Source organism: Hypanus sabinus, chromosome 5 (assembly GCF_030144855.1).
Source record: "Hypanus sabinus isolate sHypSab1 chromosome 5, sHypSab1.hap1, whole genome shotgun sequence".
NCBI classification, from domain to species: domain Eukaryota; kingdom Metazoa; phylum Chordata; class Chondrichthyes; order Myliobatiformes; family Dasyatidae; genus Hypanus; species Hypanus sabinus.
The window spans coordinates 30,539,094-30,562,447 of record NC_082710.1 but is presented as its reverse complement, the minus strand read 5'-3'; the positions used below and the strand labels follow the sequence as shown (position 1 = coordinate 30,562,447).

Genomic DNA, 23,354 nt, shown 5'->3' with positions numbered 1-23,354 from the left:
CTTTTTCCCTTAAATGCTGCTTGGCCTGCTGAGTTCCTCCAGCATGTTGTGTTGTTGCTTGGATTTCCAGCATCTGCAGATTTTCTCTTGTTACTCCAGTTTCCTCATCCTGTTGTCAATGTCAGTTCTTTGATTTTGCTGACATTGAGTGAGAGGTGGTTGTGGCACCATTTAACCAGATTTTCAATCTCTCTCCTATGTGTTGATTTGTTATCACCTTTTGGATTGGCCCCAAACAGAAGTGTCATCAGCAAATTCGAATATGGCATTGGAGCTGTAGTTAGCATCACAGTCATAAGTATAAAGCAAGTAGAGTAGGATGCTAAGCATATGGCTTTGTGATACACCTCTGCTAATGGAGATTGTGAAGGAGAAGTTGCCAAGACAAGCTTGAATCCTTGTTTCAAAAAAATCATGTTCAATTGACCACTGCAGCACCAAAACTATATACAATATAGTTGTATAATATCTTTTGGGTTAAGAATCAAAAACTTGGCATTTGCTGCCATATTTTTTAAGCGTAAAATTTCTCCAGTCACAGAAATCTATTCGATTTCAAGAGTTTCATAATTCTTGAGGAAAGCAGCATCAAAACATGATTAGCCCTTTTCACTCACTATGACCGTGACAGGCTTTGCATTCTTGCTGAATTCTGGTGGGTCTAAAATATCAGTCAGTGACTTGAAACTCCCAAATCTTTGTTTTCTGTCAAACATTACCATAAACTATTGCATGCAGATAGAAGTTTCCAAATTTCTCAATAAACTGTTCATGACGGTATCCAGCTGTAGCCTGATGGGAATAGACATGTAATTTTGATTTTATATGCCAGAAGATCAATGTGAAGACATGTTTGTTATGACCCGATGTTTAAGTTCAGACTATTGTTTTGTTCTGGTGAAATAGTTTCTTATTTTCTTGTTTCTGCAATCTGTTTTCTTTACAAAAGTTAGTTTTGTGAATAATGATTTTTAAAAGCAAGATGTATTTCTTTCTTTCAGAGAAATACAATTTCTTATCAATTGGTACACATCTCCCTCCTGGTTTCACAATTGTGAAATAATTAACCTGATTAATTTCTGAGTAATTTAGCCAAGTCTGTTTAAATATCCAGAAAAAAGCACTTTGAGGTTCAGTCGTGAAGTCATCCAGGACTTGCAACCCTCTTGTCAGCTGTGGGTTATTTTCAGAAAACTACACTTGAGTTTTTCAGCTTCTGCCAAGAGTTATTCCTAATGTCTTCAATCAGTGGGCAGTGTTTGACCATTGTTTAGTCTAACTGCATACTTACATTTCTTAAGATTTATGAGCGGCACTCCCATGTAAAGATGTTTATTTACATGATAGAGAGTCCTCTTAGTGCCACCTGTAAGCGCGAGTTTCATTTTTTTCAGTTTTACAGTCCCTTGTTTTAAGTTTGTTATTTTACAATACTTATGCATTCAATTTTTTTTGCTTGCCTAGTGACTGGATTTTTCACTAGTTTATATCAATAAGCAGGTGTCTTTTACTATTAGCTACATATAATTCTCTGCATTTAAAGAATTAAGTCTGTTTAAAAATTTGAAGTTAAAGTTTCAAATATCTTAGATGTGCCTGCAGCAGTGGTGGTCTTGAAGTATTGCATATAGTCTGCATGTTGAGTGGGTTTTTGTTTATAAGTATGAAAATAATTTGACTGGTACCAGTCATCTTTTGCTTAGCCTTTTGCCGCTATAAAATATAAAATCCTCAATGAGGTTTATAAAATCCTCATAAACATATACTGTTTATGTATTTTAGTCTTGAGCTTGAAGCATGGAAATAAGAGCACCACAACATTGTGACTCATCATCAGAAAGGACATTTTGATAAAATAGAAAGCTGCCCTCTTATTTCCAAGTGCAGACATTTCTCAGTTTAAATATATTCACTCCAGTACTTTTAACTCTTTAGGTTACAAGTCCTCAAGTTATTTACCATGAAGGGAAAGTGTACCGGATTTTGCATTCCCTCACATGCTGTTTTCTGTACCTTCAGGTCACCAAGCTCAGTTTATTTTCAGAATTTATCACAGATTATGCTGTGCAGCCTTTAAGATGGGTTCAAGTTCTAAGAATTAATCCTTGCAGAGATCAAGGCAAGCTACAGGCATTAATACTCAGCCAAATGTAATTAACAGAAATGAAAACCTCATTTTCTGGGCGTCAGAAGTTTGATAAACGTGGTATCATTGATAGTGGGCAGTCCTTACCAACATGGGCCAAATATAACTAGGTCCTCAAAATAGTCCTGCTAGGAATCTATAGCCTCTTAGAAAGGTCAGAAATATTACAATGAAAATATCGAGTTAAAGGTTGAGTACATAGTTAGATTAGAATCAATGGGCTGATCCCCCCCTGAGCTCACTGATGATCCAGGAAAAAGGAGAACATGAGGCAGGGCTTTAAAGATGCAGGTTGGGAGTGGGGTGGAGTTGCAGATCTTTTGATTGTGCTGATGTATACAAGATCACCAAGACAGTTTTGATTGTGTCAAGAAATATTAAAGCCCCCATAATATTCACCTTGTGCAGATATCAGAACAAGGGAAAATGTTCCCAAATAGCTGAAACAAAGCATTGAGCAAGGTGGCAACTCTCCCAAACAAGTGCTTGCCATGGGTGAAGTGGAGCTTTATTAGTGGAGTCGTTAAACACTTTCCATTTTGAGTGATGAGAAACCATTGCAAGGTAGCCACAGACTGCTTTCTTGGAAGAGATGAAGATAACTGTAAGCTTAAGCCATGATCAGTCTATCACTCAGAGGATCTGAGCGCCTTAAAAGAATTGGTGATTTAACAAAATGCTTGGATAAAGGCTCTGCTCTTTCAAGATTTCATCATGCCATTTTGATCCCCCTTCACGTTATTTTTCAAGAAATAAATTGGACAACAAAGCCTTGCCCATTGTCAACAACACCTCTGCTCACCTGACTGACATCATGACAGTGATCAGGAACATTTGTATGTTGTGCTTTTGCCCAATTTTTTGTTGCATTCAAGGCATATCATCTGTACTCTGCCAGCACAAGTTGACCAGCACTAACAAACCAACTTTTCAGGAAGTTTAATGGAATTGCAATATCAAGATAGCCATGGATTACATTGGTGCCCATTGGGATGATGTTGCCATATAATTTTGAAAGGTATATGGAGGTGACTATGACCACTGTGTGTGAGAATATGTTTGATGAAGTTAATCAGCAATTACGTACAAGAGTAATTACAGAATCAAGGCCAAAATTTTACAAATAAGTATCCAATAGAGGTTGAGCAACAGGTCACAAAGAATGTGAAGCTCACCTCTTAGGGTTGCTACCTTCAAAATATTCTGTTGTGAAAAGGCTATCAAAGATATCTTTCAACATCAAGAAAGATTATGATCTGAATGGTGGCCAATTAGTAAAAGGGGAGGTGCAACGAGACCTGGGTGTCATTGTACACCCGTCATTGAAGGTGGGTATGCAGGTACAGCAGGCGGTGAAAAAGGCAAATGGTATGATGGCATTCATAGCAAAAGGATTTGAATACAGGAACAGGGAGGTTCTACTGCAGTTGTACAAGGCCTTGGTGCGATGGCAGCTGGAGTATTGTGTGCAGTTTTGGTCCTCTAATCTGAGGAAAGGCATTCTTGCCATAGAGGGAGTACAGAGAAGGTTCACCAGATTGACTCCTGGGATGGCAGGACTTTCATATGAAAAAAGACTGGATCGACTAGGCTTATACTCACTGGAATTTAGAAGATTGAGGGGGGATCTTATTGAAACATATACAATTCTAAAGGGATTGTACAGGCTAGATGCAGGAAGGTTGTTTCTGATGTTGGGGAAGTCCAGAACGAGAGGTCACAGTTTAAGGATAATGGGGAAGCCTTTTAGGACTGAGATGAGGAAAAACTTCTTCACACAGAGAGTGGTGAATCTGTGGAATTCTCTGCCACAGGAAACAGTTGAGGCTGGTTCATTGGCTATATTTAAGAGGGAGTTAGATATGGCCCTTGTGGCTAAAGGGATCGGGGGTATGGAGAGAAAGCAGGTACAGGGTTCTGAGTTGGATGATCAGCCATGATCATACTGAATGGTGGTGCAGGCTCGAAGGGCTGAATGGCCTAATCCTGCACCTATTTTCTATGTTTCTATGTCTCTAAAGCAATTGATGACTGTCCCAGCCTTAATGTAGCCACGTACTAGGAAACACTGTGCTTTGCTCGAAAGACTGAATTAAATGTAAAAGCTTTTCAGCAAAAGCTTATAAGAATTATTCATCAAAGATCCAGTGACATAGGTAAAGCTCTCAACATGAGCATTGCAAACCTATTAAACCTGGATTTACCATCACTGTTACTGAATAACTGCCTTCCACTTGCTCCTGCTATCACCTTAACAGTCAATGAGAAAAGTATCCACCAGATGAGAGGAAACATCCTCTACACATTTACTAATCAAGACATACCATGATCTTGTACCTTAAGAACCCTAAAAGTTTTCTCTTTTACCTTGATGGGTAATGTAATTATTAATAGGCTGATATTTGAGACTTAACTGGAAAGAAAATATGTTGATACTCAAATGACCTTTTATTCATTCTTCTAGTCATTCTGATATTTTTATGAAATTAATCTATCTTAAAGCAGCTAAAAGGGCAACCGGAATTCCCATTCAAAATAAGTCATTAAATGTCTTCTGACAAAATTATTAATGCATTTATATTTTATGGAGGTAGTTAATCCATCATGAAGCCACTGGAAATCAGAAAATCTTGCTATAAAGAAACAAAGTTGGCTTGAGTTTTGTTTTACTGGCTATTTTTTATGTAATATATAATGAAGTATTGGAATGTCGGAATGGAGAATTATAATGATCAAAATGTCAATATTGTGAGTTAATAGATGTGGAGAAAGAGAATAAGAAATAATGGTGTAGGCAAATATGAGCTGCAAAACAAACATAAATATAGGAAAGCAAGTAAAAATGCAGTTGATGGCAACTGAAGCAATAACAAATGCTGGATGAACCCAAGTGGTCAAGCAGCACGTGTGGGAAGAAAGCAGTTAATGTTTTCATTAACTGCTTTCACCTGCCTTGGACTTTGTTTGACCAGATGAGTTTTTGCAACATTTCTGTTTTTAAAGTACATTGAATAAAGTAGAAATAAATTAATTTTGCTCTGTGCAGTTTCATTTCTACTTCAAATTACAAGTGATTTTTAGTTTGGCTAGACATGCATGTGCAGCAAACCTTGACAGCATTCATGCATGACCTAGTAATTGACATGAAACAATCCAGCCAGTGACTATCACAGCAGAGGGAATCTAACCACCTTCATTTGATGATAATCAGGATTAATTACCACACCTTCAGCATTCTGGAATGAGTTGGGGTGAAAGCTGGTCCTAATGACTGGAAAAGACAACAAAAAAAGCAAACGAGAAGGCAAATAATATAGTAAAAAAGTGAAAAGTTAGAAGGTTGGGAAGGTTTTAAAAAGCAACATTTGGCAAATAAATACAGCCATCAGGAGAGAAAAAGTCAACAGGGCACACCAGCCAATAATACAAATGAGGATACAAAAAGTTTTTCGGATCCATAAAGAGGCAAGAGTGAATATCAGACGGCTGGAAAATGACACTGGATTGGTAGTAATGGGGGAATAAAGAAATGGAGGAATTTAATAAGTATTTTGCATCAGTCAACACTGTGGAAGACACAAACAATATGCCAGAAATTCAAGAGTGATGGGCAGAAGTGAGTGTGATTGCTATTTCTAAGGAGAAGGTGCTTGAGAAGCTGAAAGGTCTGGAGTGTTCTGGACCAGATGGACTACACCCTAGGTTTCTGAAGGAGGCAGCTGAAGAATTTGTGGAGGAGTTCTGGAATGGCTCTGGAGGACTGGAAAATTGCAAATATCACTCCACCTTTTAAGATGAGAGGGAGGGAGTGAAAAGGAAATTATAGGCCAGTTACCCTGTCTTCAGTGGTTGAGAAGATGGAGTCCATTATTAAGATTGAGACTTAAGGGTTTGTGGAGGCCTGATAAAATAGGCCAAAGTCAGCATTGTTTCCTTATGGGGAAATCTTGCCTGTCCAATCTGTTGGAAATAACAGGCAGGATAGAGAAAGGAGAGTCAGTGGATGTTGGATTTTCAGAAAAGCTTTGACAAGGTGCTGCACATGAGCCTGTTTAAAAAGGAAAGCGCCCATGAAATTACAGATGAGATATTGGCATAGATAGAAGATTGGCTGACTGTCAGGAGGTAAGGAGTGTGAATAAAGGGGGCCTTTTCTGGTTGGCTGCTGGTGCCAAATGGTGTTCTGCAGGGGTTAATATTTGGGACCTCTCCTTTTCACATTATATGTCAGTGAATAGGGTGCCAGAACTGATGACTTTATGGAGAAGTTTGCAGACAATACAAAGATTGGTGGAGGGACAGGTGATGTTGAGGCAGCAGCAAGTCTGCAGAAAGACTTACATTGGGATAACATGCAAAGAAATGGCAGATGGAGTACAGTGTAGGGAAGTGTATGGGCATGCACTTTGGTAGAAAGAATCAAGGCATTGACTATTTTCTAAGTGGGGGAAAATTCAAAAATCAGAAGTGCAAAGTGAATTGGGAGTCCTCATGCTTAGATTCCCTAAGGATTAACTTGCAGATTGAGTTGGTGGTAAGAAAAGCAGATGCAATGTTAGCATTCACTTCAAGAGACCAGAATAGTAAGGCAAGGATATAATGCTGAGCCTTTTAAGTCATTGGTCAGACTGTATTTGGAGTGTTGTAAACAGTTTGGGCTCCTTATCTGAGAAAAGATGTGCTGGCATCGAATAGGGTCCAGAGGAGATTCAGGAGATTTACTCTGGTAATGAAGGGTTTAACGTATGAGAAGTGTTTGATGGCTCTGGGCCTGTACTCAGTGGAATTTAGAAGAATAGGGGGTGGGATCTCATTGAAACCTATTGAATATTGAAAGACTTGTGTTGAGTGGATGCAAAAAGGATGTTTCCTGTAGTGTGGAGTCAAGGACCAGAAGGCATGGCCTCAGAATGGAGGATGTCCATTTAGAACAGTTGAGGAGGAATTTCTTTAGCCAGAGGGTGGTGAATATTTGGAATTAATTACCCAGATAGCTGTGGAGGCCAAGTCATTGCATATCTTTAAAGCAGAGGGTGATAGATTCTTGATTAGTCAAGACATCAAAAGGTTATGGGGGAAAAAGGCTGGAGAATGTAGTTGAAAGGGAAAATGAATCAGCCACGATGGTATGCCAGAACAGACTCGATGGGCTGAATGTCCTAATTCTGCTCCTGTATATTATTTAACTGCATAAATGCTATCACTGCAAGTGTTTGATATTTTTGGACAGATACTTTCCTCCCAACTCTCCAGACACTTAGTGTATGTATTGGGCACAGAAGTTGAAATACCCTCAACTTGCCTGAATAGTTAATGACAATTATAACAAGGTAATAAGCAGTTGAACAAGTGGAGTCCAAAACTGTTCTGCATAAAACACAGCCAGTTTTTTTCCCCCAAAGCCCTGGAAATTATTTCTTTTCAGATTCAATTTAAATACTGTGATTAAATCCATTAATATTGTGGTGTTGTCCAGCTCCTAGCTAGTGTTTGCATTCCAAAAAAAAATTCTTGTTTCACTTTTTATTTTGCCACTCATCTTCATTCGCTCTCCATTGATGCTGGAGCCCTTGAACAGTTTCTCCCTATCTGATCCCTTAATATTTTAAAACATTTTTTTTCTGTTAGATATCCTCACAGCCTCCTATAATCCAGGGGGAACAACCCCAACTTCTCTATGTCACTGAAGTACCTCATCCCTCAATAATTTGGCAAATCTCGATGCACTCTTTACAAATCAGTCTTAAGTTTTCCCAGATCATAGAACCCAGAATTGGGTTAAATGCTGCAGCCATGACTAAATTAGTGTTTCATTATGACTGTGTGTATACACACACCACTTTCTCAACCTGTCTTGGAAGTTTAGATCAAATATGTACATATACAAAAACATAGATATGAGGTACCTCTTTTAAAAGATACCCTTTTTATATGTCCTCTTTTTCTTATTACAATGTAACATTTTGCATTTAACAGCTTTAAATTTCAACCATTATTCTTCCAACTGTACTGTTTATATCTCTTTAAAGCCTATTTATACTTCCCTCAGTCCACTATGCTTCCAAGTTCAATGTTATCTTCTATTCTGGAGATCAATTTGTGTATACCCTAAGTTCAAACCATTAATCATATCTTTAAGAAAAATGATTTGACCCTGGAAAATGTCAGTGTGCACTTCCCTACAGTCCAACTGAAAACCTTCCATTTGATGTTACTTTGCCATTTTTCTATTGATTCTGCTCTGGCCCCTATTATTCCATTCCCCTCCGACTTAATGACAGGTTTGTCATAAAAATGTGGTACCTTCTGGAAATTTAGGCTTGCAACAATAATTACATTTCCTTCATTTTTCACTGCTTCATTATGAATTCAGCCAAGTTAGTTGGCATGATTTGTCTTTAACAAATTTATACTGGCATTCTATAATCAATCCACCTATATCCATATGACTGCTAATTTTGACCCTGATTTCTGTTCCTGGAACTTTTAGCACCAACATGGTTAGTGGTCTATCATTATTGGATTAATCCTCATACTATTTTGCACAAGGTTAAAATATTTGCAAATATTGTAATTAAGGAGGGGTTAATATGATGGGATTAACATAATGAGGAAATAAAAGGTCTAGTATCTTTGAAGATAAATAACTTGTTACATCTGAATAATCACAAACTGAAAAGCAGTAAGGGAGAAAATTTTGAAGACACTGGCCATATTTTTTCAATCTTTCTCAGCTACAGCAGAGGTATTGGAAGATTGAGATAATAGAGTAGTTATAGGCCAATCAGTTAACCTTTGGCAATGGAGGACAAAGTAATGGATCAGTTCCAAGGGATAGTCCAAACCATCTAGATCAATTGAGGACACTGTTTAGATTGAGCCATCAAACTTTTAAAACAAAATGGGATAACTTTATTTGACTCATCATTGAGACATTTCCACAACCTGTAAGCTCACTTTTAGGGACTGTTAATCTCATGTTCTTAATATTAATTGCTTATTTATTATCATTAGTTCTTTTTGTATTTACTGTTGTCTTTTGGTTACTGATTGAACATCCAAGTTGATGTGGTCCTTCATTGATTCCATTATGGTTGTTATTCTATTATGGATTTATTGAATATGCCCTTAAGAAAATGAACCTCACATTTGTATATTGTGACATATATATACTTTGATGATGATAAATATACTTTGAACTTTGCTAAAGAAAAGCCATTTCTCATATATGGGCCCTTTGAGTCCATACTTGGTCTTAGCATCGCAGCAATTCTGATTCGCCACTTCAAAGCTCCTGTCATACACTAATACGAGGAGCAATTTCTCTTCCGAACTGAAGCAATCCCATGCTTTTTAGCTGGTATATCTCTAGATTAAACTTTTCTAATGTTAAGGTTTTAAACAAAAATATTTTTTCCATTTATTCTCAATGCTAATTGTGAAATAATTTTAGAAGTATCACTAATTCTATTTGGAACACGTAGCAGACTAGTCTTTGAAGTATAAATCAGCAAAAAATATATCAAATCACAAACAAGGGGAAATCAACAGATGCTGGAAATCCAAGCGACATGCCAAATGCTAGAGGAACTCAGCAGGCCAAGCAGCATTTCTGGACAAAAGTACAATCAATGTTTCAGTCTAAGACCATGCGGCAGGTTTGGAGCAGAAAAGCTGAGGAGTAGATTTAAAAGGTGGGGAGGGGAGAGTGAGAAACACAAGATGACAGGTGAAACCAGGAGGGGGAGGGATGAAGTAAAGAGCTGGGAAGTTGATTGGTGGGAGAGATACAGGGCTGGAGAAGGGAGATTTGGATATGAAATAACAGAAGACCATGGAAGAAAGAAAAGGGGAGAGGAGCACTAGAGGGAGGCAAGGAGATGAGATGGAAAAGGGGATGGGGATTGTTGAGGAATGTGGGCATTACTGGATGTTCAAGAAGTCGATATTCATGCCATCAGGTTGGAGGCTATCCAGACGGAATACAAGGTGTTGTTCCTCCAACCTGAGTGTGGCTCCATCGCGACAGTAGAGGAGGCCATGGATTGACATATGAGAATAGGTGGCCACATGGTGATCCTACTTCTGGCTGATGGAACGTAGGTGCTCGGCTAAACGGTCTCACTGATGTATACGAGGCCACCAGGGAGCACTACTGGTGGGGTGGGGGGGAGGAGGGAAAGATGTGCATGGTGGTGGGATCCCTTTGGAGATGGCAGCACATTCGAGAACATTCTGGATTAAATTTTTCTTTTGAATGTTGTTAGACTCATTCTTTACATTGAATTTCCAAGAATTTGTTTTGCACTGAATGCTCTTGTAATTAACCGCTAAAAACTAAAGTATATTTTGTATTTAATAGTGCGTGTAATTCAGTCAATCTTTAACCAACTGAATTGAAAACAACTGATGTAAGCAGTGCAAGAAATATCAATGGTATAATGGCTCAAGAAATTAATGCCTTTAATGAATTTAAATGATAAATCAAATCGGAGTTTCTGTCTTGGGGAAGCTTTCAGAGGAGACAAGCTCCTTTAATGTATAACCATATAAACTATATAACAATCACAGCACGGAAACAGGCCATCTTGGCCCTCCTAGTCCGTGCCGAATCCTTAATCTCACCTAGTCCCACCTACCCGCACTCAGCCCATAACCCTCCACTCCTTTCCTGTCCATATACCTATCCAATTTTACCTTAAATGACACAACTGAACTGGCCTCTACTACTTCTACAGGAAGCTCATTCCACACAGCTATCACTCTTTGAGTAAAGAAATACCCCCTCGTGTTTCCCTTAAACTTCTGCCCCCTAACTCTCAAATCATGTCCTCTAGTTTGAATCTCCCCTACTCTCAATGGAAACAGCCTGTTCACGTCAACTCTATCTATCCCTCTCAAAATTTTAAATACCTCGATCAAATCCCCCCTCAACCTTCTACGCTCCAATGAATAGAGACCTAACTTGTTCAACCTTTCTCTGTAACTTAATTGCTGAAACCCAGGTAACATCCTAGTAAATCGTCTCTGCACTCTCTCTAATTTATTGATATCTTTCCTATAATTCGGTGACCAGAACTGCACACAATATTCCAAATTTGGCCTTACCAATGCCTTGTACAACTTTAGCATTACATCCCAACTTCTGTACTCAATGCTTTGATTTATAAAGGCCAGCGTTGCAAAAGCCCTCTTCACCACCCTATCTACATGAGACTCCACTTTCGGGGAACTATGCACAGTTATTCCTAGATCTCTCTGTTCCTCTGCATTCCTCAATGCCCTACCATTTACTCTGTATGTTTTATTTGGATTATTCCTGCCAAAGTGTAGAACCTCACACTTCTCAGCATTAAACTCCATCTGCCAACGTTCAGCCCATTCTTCTAACCGGCATAAATCTCCCTACAAGCTTTGAAAATCCACCTCATTATCCACAAGTTCGCCCTGTAGCCCTAGCAAACCTCCCCGCTAGGATATTGGTCCCCCCACGATTCAAGTGTAACCCGTCCTTCTTGAACAGGTCACTCCTGCCCCAGAAGAGGTCCCAATGATCCAGAAACTTGAATCCCTGCCCCCTGCTCCAATCCCACAGCCATGCATTCATCCTCCACCTAATTCTATTCCTACTCTCACTGTCGCGTGGCATAGGCAGTAATCCTGAGATTACTACCTTTGCGGTCCTTCTTCTTAACTGCCTTCCTAACTCCCTATGCTCTCGTTTCAGGACCTCTTCCCCTTTCCTTCCTATGTCATTGGTACCTACATGTACCACGACCTCTGGCTCTTCACCCTTCCACTTCAGGATATCTTGGACGCGATCAGAAACGTCCCGAACCCTGGCACCAGGGAGGCAAATTACCATCCGGGACTCCCAGTCACCTCCACAGAAATGCCTATCTGAGCCCCTGACTATTGAGTCCCCTATTACTATGGACCTCTTTCTTCTAACCCTACCCTTCTGAGCTACAGGGCCGTCCTCTGTGCCGGAGGCTTGGCCACTGTCACTCCCACCAGGTAGGCTGTCTCCCCCCAACAGTACTCAAACATGAGTACTTATTTATGAGTAAATAAGTACATACTTATGAGTATGATTTTATATTTCTATGATACTTGTATTTTTTAACTGATAAAAGATTGTGCCTATTTACACATACAATCTGACTCAATGTATAATTGTGCATTGTTCAATTGAGATAACTATTTGTGACTGAAGACTTTTTATTCTTTGGGGTATGTTTTGCTTCAGAATTATGGAAGGATAAATGTGCCCTATAATAAAGCTCTGCTTTCAGTTTTTGTTTTGTTACACCCTAAATATGCTCTTAATGCTTCCTAAAATTCAGAATAGTATGTGTACTTTAAGTTTCAAGGAATGCTGATTTCTTTTAACGGTAAGAAAGCTGCAAAATTAGTTTTTTTCTGGTTAATTATTCATCAGCTATTTTTAACTGAAATCAGAGCAGTTGCTGACTTGACAGTATTCTGTTTGTTCCAGCGCGAGCAAGAAAATGCCATGGCAAGACTCAAAAAGCAACAACAAGAACTGGAACATATGAGGTTACGATATCTTGCAGCAGAGGAAAAAGAAGTGGTTAAAACAGACCGACAAGAATTGGAGGAAATTAAGAATGAATTGAACAGGTACTAGAGAAAAATGAAGTGCAATGTCTAATTAGCATTGTCTTTGGTTTTGATCTTAATGGTATAAAATTTAGAAAATTTGATCTATGCATGCTATAAAGAGAAATTATATAATGCCAAGAAATCCTGTTGTTTTTCTCCTGTAGATTTCTACTTGTCTTTTTACCTTGTTTTTTAAGTTTTCCTCTCCTGGTTATTTCTTTCTGCATATTAAAACTTGCTTTTTTCTATAACTATTGAGTTCTGATCCGAGGTTGTTTACCTGAAGTGTTAGCTGTTTTCCTCAGACATGCTGCCTGAAGTGCTAAGTATATGCAGTATTTGTTGCTTTTTACATCTTGGATTTCCACTATCCCTGTCGTTTTGCTTTTCTACCTATGAGACTTTGCTGGTAGCATATGGGTGCACTCATTAAGAAAATAAACAATTTAAAACCGAGACAGATGCATGTCATATTTTTATCTAGCATTTTGGCTAGGGTAAAATGCCTGTCATTAGGATAGAAGGTTGGGAATGGATTAATCAACTCAAAACTTGGAAAGCTTTACAGAAGAAAGAGAAAATTACCAGTTCTCAATGAGGACTGCCCAACTTTCTGCTTAATCATTGTATCTTTAATTGCTTTTTTATTTCCGTTAAAACTGAACCATTGGTTGTCCCAACACAATTTTCCGTTTAGAACTTCAGGATATTTTTGGCTAATTGCTCTGTTGGTATTTTCCAAGTCTCCTTGTATCTCCTTTAATACAGTCCCTTAATTGACTGGTCTATAATTCCCTCTCCATCCTTTTATTAAATAGTGTGGGTACATTTGGAACCCTTTCATTTGTAGCAACTATTTCATGATTGCAATCTGTAGGCTTCTGGTAAACAATTAACCAATCATCCACTATTTCCACAGCTATTTCCATTTGTACTCTAGGACAGCAATGTGGCAGATAGGGCATTGTATTGCTTGCCTTTAGCCAGTAATTCTGTTGAGAACTGCTGGTTATGTGTCATTGTTCTTTAGTTTGTCTATCCCTGTCACTTGAAATATGGAATCTAGAAATCAGCAGGTCAGGTGGCAGCCTGCCCGATTCCCGGCTGACTGCTGTACTTGGAATTTGGAGAGGCATCCAGTGCCTGAACTCCAAGAAGTACACTTCCTTTCATTTGAATAAAAAGGGAAGTCATTTCTCATGTGTTTTATTTATTTTAGTTTTAAATTTGTCCATTTTTAACTAATTATTGAAGTTTATTTAAACTGAATGTCACTATCAGAGATATTGGAAAACTGTTCAGTGTAAAGTTAAAGCTGGTAAAGCTGGTAAAGTTAAAGCTGGTAAAGTTACAGCTTCGCTGCTCAAGGTACCCAGGGCCACCTCTCCTCCAATGCTGTGGGTGTGGAGTTCACACATTCTTCTTGTAGCCACATGAGCTTCCTCCCACAACCTAAAGACATGTAGGTTGTTAGGTTAATTGTCCACTTTAGATTGCTCCTAATGTGGACATGAGAGGAATCGATGTAAATAACTAATATGTATAACTCTGACTGTATGAATATAGAATAGTGTAGCACAGCTAAAGGCTCTTTGATTCTTCATGTGTGCATCAACCATGGTGCCACTCTGGGCCAATTCCATCTGTCTGTATACTTGTGTTTCCTGTTCATGTCTATGTCTGAATCCCTCTTTGCTTGTACAATAAACCCCTGATGCGTGATCTAAGCACCAACCAGTCTCTGCTGAAATAAAAGCTTGTCTTGCAAATCTCCTTTTAACTTTACACCTCTCATCTTAAAGCTATGTCCTCAAATATTTGATGATTTCACATGAGGAAAGGACTCTACCCTGTCTATACTAATCAGGGACAACATCACAGCTGTGCTCAGAGGGGACATAATGGAGGGCTCGTCCACTGAGCCTATATGGGTAAAACTCAAAAACAGGAAGGGTTCAATTGCTCTGGGATTGTTCTACAGACACTCCAATAGCCACTGGGACATTGAGGAATAGATATGCAGGCACATTACAGAAAGGTGTGAAATCAATAAATTTGTTGTCATGGGAGACTGATGTAAAACTGGGACCTTCTTAGTGCAAGAGGTTTAGATGGTGCAGAATTTGTTAGTTGAATCCAGCAGGGTTTCTTAAATCAATACGTACATAGTTCAACAAGAGGAGGGACTGTACTGGACCTTGTGTTAGGTAATAACCCTGGCCAGGTGACTGCCCTTTCAGTGAGTGAGCAGTGAGGGAACAGTGGCCACAACCCGAGTTTTAAGATAGCTATAAAATACGGATAAGTATTGCCCTTTTGGGAGGGTACTAAATTAGAGTGGGGGAAATTATGAGAGCATTAGGCAGGAACTTGTTGAAGTTAATTGGGATCAGCTATTTTTGATCAAGTCCACATCGAATATGTTGAAAGTATGTAAAGACTAAACTGCACAGAATACATGTCAGATATGTTCCAGTCAGAAGGAAGAATAAAGGTGGCAAGATAAGAGAATCTTGGACTTCAAGAGAGGTGATGAATTCAGTCAAGAAGAAAAAGTATGTATGTAAAGTTTAGGAAGCTAGAATCAAACAGAGCCCTCAAGGATTATAAAGAAGACAGAAAAGAACTGAAGAAGGGAATTCAGAAAGCCAGGAGGGGCCATGAAATGTCATTAGCAAGTATGACTAAAGAGAATCCCAAGGCATTCTATAAATACATTAAAAGCAAGAGGTTTGCTAGAAAGAGAGTAAGACACTCAAGAATAAAGGAGGAACATTTGCTTGGATGCAGAGGATATGAGGACCCATTGAGTACTTTACATCAGTATTTACCAAGATGGACGTGGAGGATCAGAAGATCGCTGCTGGCCAAATGTGAAATGTTGTGTCTTGGTAGATCAAATGCAAAGAGACAGTCCACTGTTCAGGGCAAGACACTTAACTGTTGAGCAGAGGGTTCTTGGGGTCCAAGGTCATAACTCCCTGAAACCAGCTGCATAGGTTGATAGGGTGGCTAAAAAGGCATATAGCATGCTCTCCTTTATTAGTTAAGGCATTGAGTTCAAAAGTAAGGAAGTTTTGTTGCAGCTTTATTAAAACTTCTTTGGCTACATCTGGAGTATTGCACACTGTTCCAGTCATCCCTTTAAAGGAAATATGTTGAGACTTTGGAGTGGAGCAGAAGTGCTTTACCAGGATGTTTCTGGATTACAGAGCCTGTGCTGTAACAAGAAGTTAGACAAACTGGGAGCAGTGGAGGCAGAGGGGAGATTTGATAGAGATTTATAAGCTTATGAAAGGCCAAGGCAGTATCTTTTTTTCTAGGATTGAAATGTCTGATACCCAAGGGCATGCAGTTGGAGTGAGAAGTGGAAGATGTGAGGGGCAGGTTTTTTCACTGAGTGTTGGGTGCCTGGAATTTGCTACTTGGGGTGGTGGTAGAGTCAACTACATTAGGGACTTTTTTGAGATATTTAGATTGGCACAGGAATGTGAGGAAGATACCAGAAGATACCAGTTTAGTTGGCCATTTGATTTACTAATTTAATTCAGCACAAGATTGTGGGCTGAAGGGTCTGTTCCTGTGCTGTGTTGTTCTGTGTTCTCTCTATGCCGTTCATAATTTCATTTACTTCTATCATATCATCTATCTGCTTCAGATCTCAAAAGAAAATAATCCAAGTTTGATCCAACCTTTCTTTAGAGATAATAGACCCCAATCCAGAAGACATCCTGCTGATCCTCTTCTGCACCCTTTCCAAAATATCTACGTCCATAAGACATCGGAGCAAATTAGGCTGTTCGGCCCATCAAATCTGCTCTGCCTTTTCATCCTAGATCATCCTTCTCAAAATGATTCTGCTGCTTTCCCCCTGTAACTTATGCCACCCTTACTAACCAAGAATCTATCAACCTTCATTTTAAATATACCCAATGATTTGGGCTTCACAGAAGTCTGGAGCAATGAGTTCCACAGATTCACTACCCTCTGGCTGAAGAGATTTCTTCTTATCTCTGTTCTAGAGGGATGTCCTTCTATTTTGTAGGCTGTGCCTTGTGGTCCTAGATTCCTCCACTATAGGGAACATCCTTTCCACATTTTGTCTATCTCGACTTTCCAATATTCAATAGATTTCACTGAGATCCCCCGACATTCTTATAAACTCCAGCGAGTAGAGGCCCAGAGCCATCAAGTTTTTCGTACGCTAATCCTTTTATTCCTGGGTTCAAGCTCATGAACTTTCCTATAATATGGTATCCAGAGCTGCAAACAATTCTCCAAAAGTGACCAAATCAAAGATCTATGCAACTGCAACATTTTGTACTCAATGCCATGACTGATGAAGGCAAACATATGTCTTCTTTACCACACTTTGCACTTGTGTTCCCACTTTCAGGGAGCTATAAGCTTACATGCTTAGATCCCTCTGTACACCACTATTCCAAAGGGTCCTGCCATTTATTGTATGCATTTCAGAATGCATCACCTTACACTAGTCGAGTTTAAGCTCCGTCTGCCATTTCTACCCACATATCTGTATCCGTTAATAACCTTCGTTGTCCATTACTTCAGCAATTTTTGTGTTACCTGCAATGTTACTGATCAGACCATCTAAATTTTCATTCAGGTCATTCATGTATATGCTCCTTGCAGAACAGCACTGGTCACAGATCTCCAATCAAAAAAATGCCCTCTTACCAAGCCAATTTTGGATCCAACTTACAAACTCACCATGGATTCCAAGCGACTTAATCTATTGAAGCAGCCTACCATGAGATGCCATGTCAAATGCTTTTCTAAAGTCCACGAAGACAACATCCACAACATCCCTACCTACTCTCAATAATCATTTGTGTCACTTACTCAAAAACTGAAATGGGATTATGATAGGATTATTTTACGTGGTCAGATGTACTCTGTATTGAAGGGCTTTTTTCTGTACTATGTGACTGACCTTTGATATTTGAAAGTCATCAAAGAATGTCAGCAAGTTTTGGGTGGGTGAGAGAGGGGAAAGCAAGTGCCAGTGCATATTTCCTGTGTCCTAGCTGCCACTTGTATCACTGCTTTATGGGACTGCTTTCTGGTAGTGTGCCAGTTATTCATTTATTTTGTGATATAATGTAGAGTGGGCCCTTCCAGCCTTTCGAGCCATGCCTCTCCAGCAACCCTGCCAAACCTGCTTAACAACAACCTAATTACGGGACAGTTTACAATCACCAGTTAACCAACCTGGTATGTCTTTGGTCTGTGGGAAGAAGCCAGAAGACCCAGAAAAAACTCACATTCCACAGGGAGGACGTTCAAAGACTGCTTACAGAACGGCAAAACTGGACTCTGAACTCCGGGATGCCCCAAGCTACAGTCGCATCTGCTAACCACTGCGCTACATGGGCTGAAGCAAATTTGAGTTATTGGTGGCCAGTTTGGGCAGCAGACCATGGTCAGCACAATTTGGCTAAGTAGCCTGTTGGTCCAACATGATGGTAGCTCCTCATGCCACCCCCCCCCCCCCCCCCCACTCCCCCAAGCTTTGTTTGCAAATGTGCCTTACATTGGCCACATTGCTGCAGGAAAAATTGAGCTCAAAAACTGGCACAAATCCCCACCATCTCACTGCCTCATCGTGTATTTAAATAATGCCAATTTACATGCGTCATTCTTTTTGGTGCTTCTTCCTATTATGAGACCATAAGACATAGGAGCAGGATTAGGCCACCTGACCTATCGAGTCTGCTCCGCCATTCAATCATGGCTGATCTGGTTTTTTTCTCTCCTCCTCACCCCTAGTTCACAACTTTCTCCCCATAACCTTTGATGCCATGTCCAATCAAGAATCTATCAATTTCTGCCGTAAATGCACCCAAGAGCTGCATGTGGCAACAAATTCTACAAATTCACCACACTTTGGCTAAAGAAACTTCTCCACATCTCTGTTTTGAAAGGGTGCCCCTCTGTCCTGAGGCTGTATCCTCTTGTCCTATACAAGTAGCCTCATGTAGCATCTTGTCAAAGGCCTTCTGAAAGTCCAAATAGACAACATCCATTGCATCCCCTTTTTCCATCCTACTTGTAATGTCCTCAAAGAATTCCAACAGGTTCGTCAGGCATGATTTTCCCTGAAGGAAACCATGCTGACTTTATACTGTCTTATCCCGTGTCACCAAGTAATCCATCACCTCATCCTTAGCAATTGACTCTAACATCTTCCCAACCACTGAGGTCAGGCTAACTGGTCTATAACTTCCTTTCTGGTGCCTTCATCCTTTCTTAAAGAGTGGAGTAACTTTTGCACTTTTCCAGTCCTCTGGCACCCTACCAGAGTCCAATGATTTTTGAAAGATAATTTCTAATGCCACCACAATCTCTAATGCTACCTCTTTCAGAACCCTAGGTTGCAGTTCCTCTGGTCCAGGTGACTTATGTATGTTTAGGTCGTTCAGCTTTTTGAGCACCTTCTTTCTTGTAACAGTAACTGCACCTACTTCTCTTCCTCCACACACTACAACATCTGGCACACTGCTAGTATCTTCCACAGTGAAGACTGATGCAAAATACTCATTTAATTCATCAGCCATCTCCTTTTCCCCCATTATTATTTCTCCTGGCTCATTTTCTAGTGGTCCTATATCCACTCTCATTTCTCTTTTATTTTTAACATACTTGAAAAAACTTTTACTCTCCACTTTGATATTATTTGCTAGCTTGCTTTCATATTTCATCTTTTCCCTTCTAATGATTTTTTTAGTTTCTCTCTGTAGGTTTTTAAAAACTTCCCAATCCTCTATCTTCCCACTAATTTTTGCTTTGTTGTATGCCCTTTCTTTTGCTTTTACTATAGCTTTGACTTCCCTTGTCAGCCACGGTTGGACTTTTTAACATTTGAGTATTTCTTCAATTTTGGAATACACATGTCCTGCACCTTCCTCATTTTTCCCCAGAAACACACGCCATTGCTGCTCTGCTGCCATCCCTGCCAACAGCTTCTTCCAATTTACTTTGGTCAACTCGTCTCTCATACCACTGTAATTTCCCTTACTCAACTGAAATACTGCTACATCAGACTTTACTTTCTCCTTATCAGATTTCAAGTTGAACTCAATCATATTGTGATCACTGGTTGCTAAGGGTTCTTTTACCTTAAGCTCCCTAATCACCTCCAGTTCATTACATAACACCCAATCCAGTATAGCTGATCCCCTAGTAGGCTCAATGACAAACTGCTCTAAAAAGCAAACTCTTAGGCATTCAACAAACTCATTCTTTTGAGATCCATTACCAACCTGATTTTTCCAATTGACCTGCATGTTAAAATCTCCCATAATTACCATAACATTGTCCTCTTGACTCGTCTTTTCTATTACCTGTTGTAATCTGTGGTCCACCCCCCAGCCACTGTTGGTTGGGAGGCCTGAATATAACTGCCCTCAACATCTTTTTACTCTTGCAGTTTCTTAACTCAACCCACAAGGGTTCAACATCTTCTGATACTATGTTACATCTTTCTACTGATTTGATGCCATTCTTTACCATTAGAGCCACACCACTCCATCTTCCTATCTTTCTATCCCTCCAATACAACGTGTAACCTTGGACATCCAGCTCCCAACTCAACCATCCTTCAGCCACGATTCAGTGATGGCCACAACATTATTCCTGGCAATCTGTAATAGTGCAACAAGATCATCCACTTTATTTCTTATACTATGCACATTTAGATACGACACCTTGAGTGAGCTATCCTTTCTGATTCCGCATCCCTAATGTTTTGATACTCAGCCTGTTGGCTGCAGCTAAGTCCCATCACCTGCTTGCCCTTCCTGACAGTCTGACTGCATGCTACCTTTATTTGATATCTAAGCAGTATCAACATAGCTACAGCAGAGAAAAGTTGAGATAGCCAGAGCTACATTGAAATTGCTTTGGTGATTTTAAGAAAACATTCTCAACTGTTAATTGTTTATGTTGATTTATCAGGTTAAAACTGCAAGAAGATAAAAAACAAGCCTCTGTGCAGCGACCTCCTACTGGTGGGGAAGAGGCTGGAGATCATGTTCAACATCCAGATGAAGCCTTGGACAATTATCTCACACGGCTCATAGAAGAGAGAGACACTTTGCTAAGGACAGGAGTATATACGCACGAGGACCGGATTATCCGTGAACTTGATAGACAAATACGTGAAACTATGGTGAGGCGGGGTGGTCACACTTGAGGATAGTAGTGTTTCATTGTAATCTTTGGACAGAGCACTCACATTATCCCTATTGACACTGATGCTGTTAGCTAATTGTTTACCTTCAGTATAAAATCAGCATGTATTATGAAGACTCAAATTAATCTTCTGATATCATTTTGGTTTATTTTTTGACTCTTATGAAACTTTGTTTTAGAAAGCATCTTTTTACACTGAACTAGAAAGTGTTTTATATGTACAGTGATTTTCTACAGAAGTGTTTTTAATCAATCTGTAAATAACTATATTTTGGAGAGCAAACTTTATTCGATTCCTTTACAAAGTAATAAATTTTAAGTATTTTTCTGTAAATGTAAATGGATCTCTAGGCTGATAAGCCAAATAAATACAAAACAAACCCGTCGGTAAGAACAGTGTTCACATTTAAGACAGTGTTTGATCCAGAGAAAAGCATTTATTTTTGGAGCAGAACAGGGAAGTATGGTGATCACTTTCACAGAAGGTTTGTTCCAGGTAAAAAGCAATAAATCCATAAGTAATAATTCAGACATACTTTTGCAACATTACAGATATTTTAATTCTGCCTTTCACAGAACAAGATGGATTAGCTTCAATTGTTATATTTTATGAAGGTAACTCCACTTGGAACACAAGATGCCTTGTTGACTATAGTTAACTGTCCTTAATCACGTGTTGTTTATCTACCATCTTTTACCCTGGAATACGTTGAAATGTGACTCCTTTAACACACCATTATGATTTGATTTACTATAGTGATGCATTAAGGAAAAGTCTTGATAATTTAAATTACTTATTTGTGAAAATATTTCAAAGGTTGTTAAACAAACTAGAAAATAGCACACTCATTCTCAAAGCCTAAAATAAATCAGTATTGGTACTTATCATTATAGATTTTACCAGGACCCACTCAAACACAAGTGTTAAAACATTTAATTATGATAGTTTGGTTTATTGAGTTTATTTTCTGTTATAATTATCAAATGATAATTTGTTCTCAATATACAATAACCTTGACGCCTGGCTGCAAGTTGGGGATGGAGTAATGAAGTGGGAGTAGTTAATAAGCCCAAGTAATATCAGCTTGCCTAATCCTTAGAAATGGTATTCTGGTTTAGATTTTATGTGGCAAAGAATGGGAGATACTACTGAAATCATATCCTAATTTTATAACAATACGAGGAGTTATCTGACATCTGAATATCAGGGAATTGTATACAGCAATTGAAATTTCTCTCAGGACCATTTCCTTTCCTTCTAGCAAAAGTGCACACATTTTATTAAATTGTGACTAACATTACCAGCAATAAACATTGAGACTATGCAGTAAAATCAGGATATATCATGGTACTGTGAAGAACAAAACCTGCTGTTTAAATCTCAATTTACGATGCTTTTGAAGCTCCGTTATCAAGCAGCAGAGGGAGCTGCACCTTCAAAATAATCCTTGTCTTTGAGTATGGTGCATGTGAAATTCTACACCTTAATCCTGGTTTTGTTTGCCCTTTCCGTGGAAGTTGATACTGTTGAATATAAATGTGAACAGACTTAAAATTTGCTAACTTTCAATGTGATACTTTGTGCTTTAATTGTGTTGAAGTTTGCTTTTGTTTTATAAATGTGGTCGGTTTCAATAAATTAATTTGTTGCAAGATATTTTATTGAATTGTCAGTGTTTCCTTTGGAGATTCCCTCACAATATTTTAATCACTAAACTCAACTGCTAGATGACATTATCCAGTGTGAATCTGATAAATTTAGGATAAATAAAAACAGCATTATGGTGTGATGAATATTTGAATATTGCTGTAACAATTTTCACTAGCTGTAGTTTGATCTCTGGCAAACATTGACCTCCAGCATCCAAAGGTTGAATTATGAAGAAAGCCTGAAAGCAGCTGCGATCCTGCAATCTTAGAACCACGTGCATGTAGACAAGATGGTAAACATTGTGCAGGGTTAACCTGGAGCCTTCTTTCAAAAGGATTCCATGATACCAGAAGAGAGGCATAGGTTGAAAGCAATGAAAGGGAAACTTCATGCAAAGAACTAGTACATCACATTTGAGACACAGGTGGATTGTTTGGTACCAGTACCTGATTTATGTTTTAAAACAATGGAACATAGAACAGTTCTTGGGCCCATAATGTTGTGTGGCCCTTTTAATGTAAAGTGGTGCTAGAAAGTTTGCGAACCTTGTAAAATTTTCTATATTCCTGCAGGAATATGACCTAAAATGTGACCAAATCTTCACGCAAGTCCTAAAACTAGATAGGGAACCCAATGAAATAAATAACCAAAAAATTTATACTTGTTCTTTCATTTGTTGAGAAAAATGATCCAATTTTACTTGTATTTGTTGGAAAA

At 39.0% G+C, this 23,354-nt stretch overlaps 1 protein-coding gene across 3 annotated transcripts in view; it reads left to right on the top strand.

Moving 5' to 3' along the window:
• Positions 1-22,643, top strand: part of cep120 (centrosomal protein 120) — a 94,501-nt gene extending 71,858 nt beyond the window's left edge. For 2 of the 3 annotated variants that reach the window (XM_059969664.1, XM_059969663.1), the window contains 2 exons: positions 12,645-12,790; positions 20,750-22,643. In XM_059969664.1, coding sequence (XP_059825647.1) covers positions 12,645-12,790; positions 20,750-20,987 — 384 coding nt within the window. In that variant the 3' untranslated portion in view covers positions 20,988-22,643. Of the gene's footprint in view, positions 1-12,644; positions 12,791-17,399; positions 18,216-20,749 lie in introns of all 3 variants that reach the window. The other variant, XR_009512140.1, reaches the window with a different exon arrangement.
• Positions 22,644-23,354: the final 711 nt, after the last annotated feature.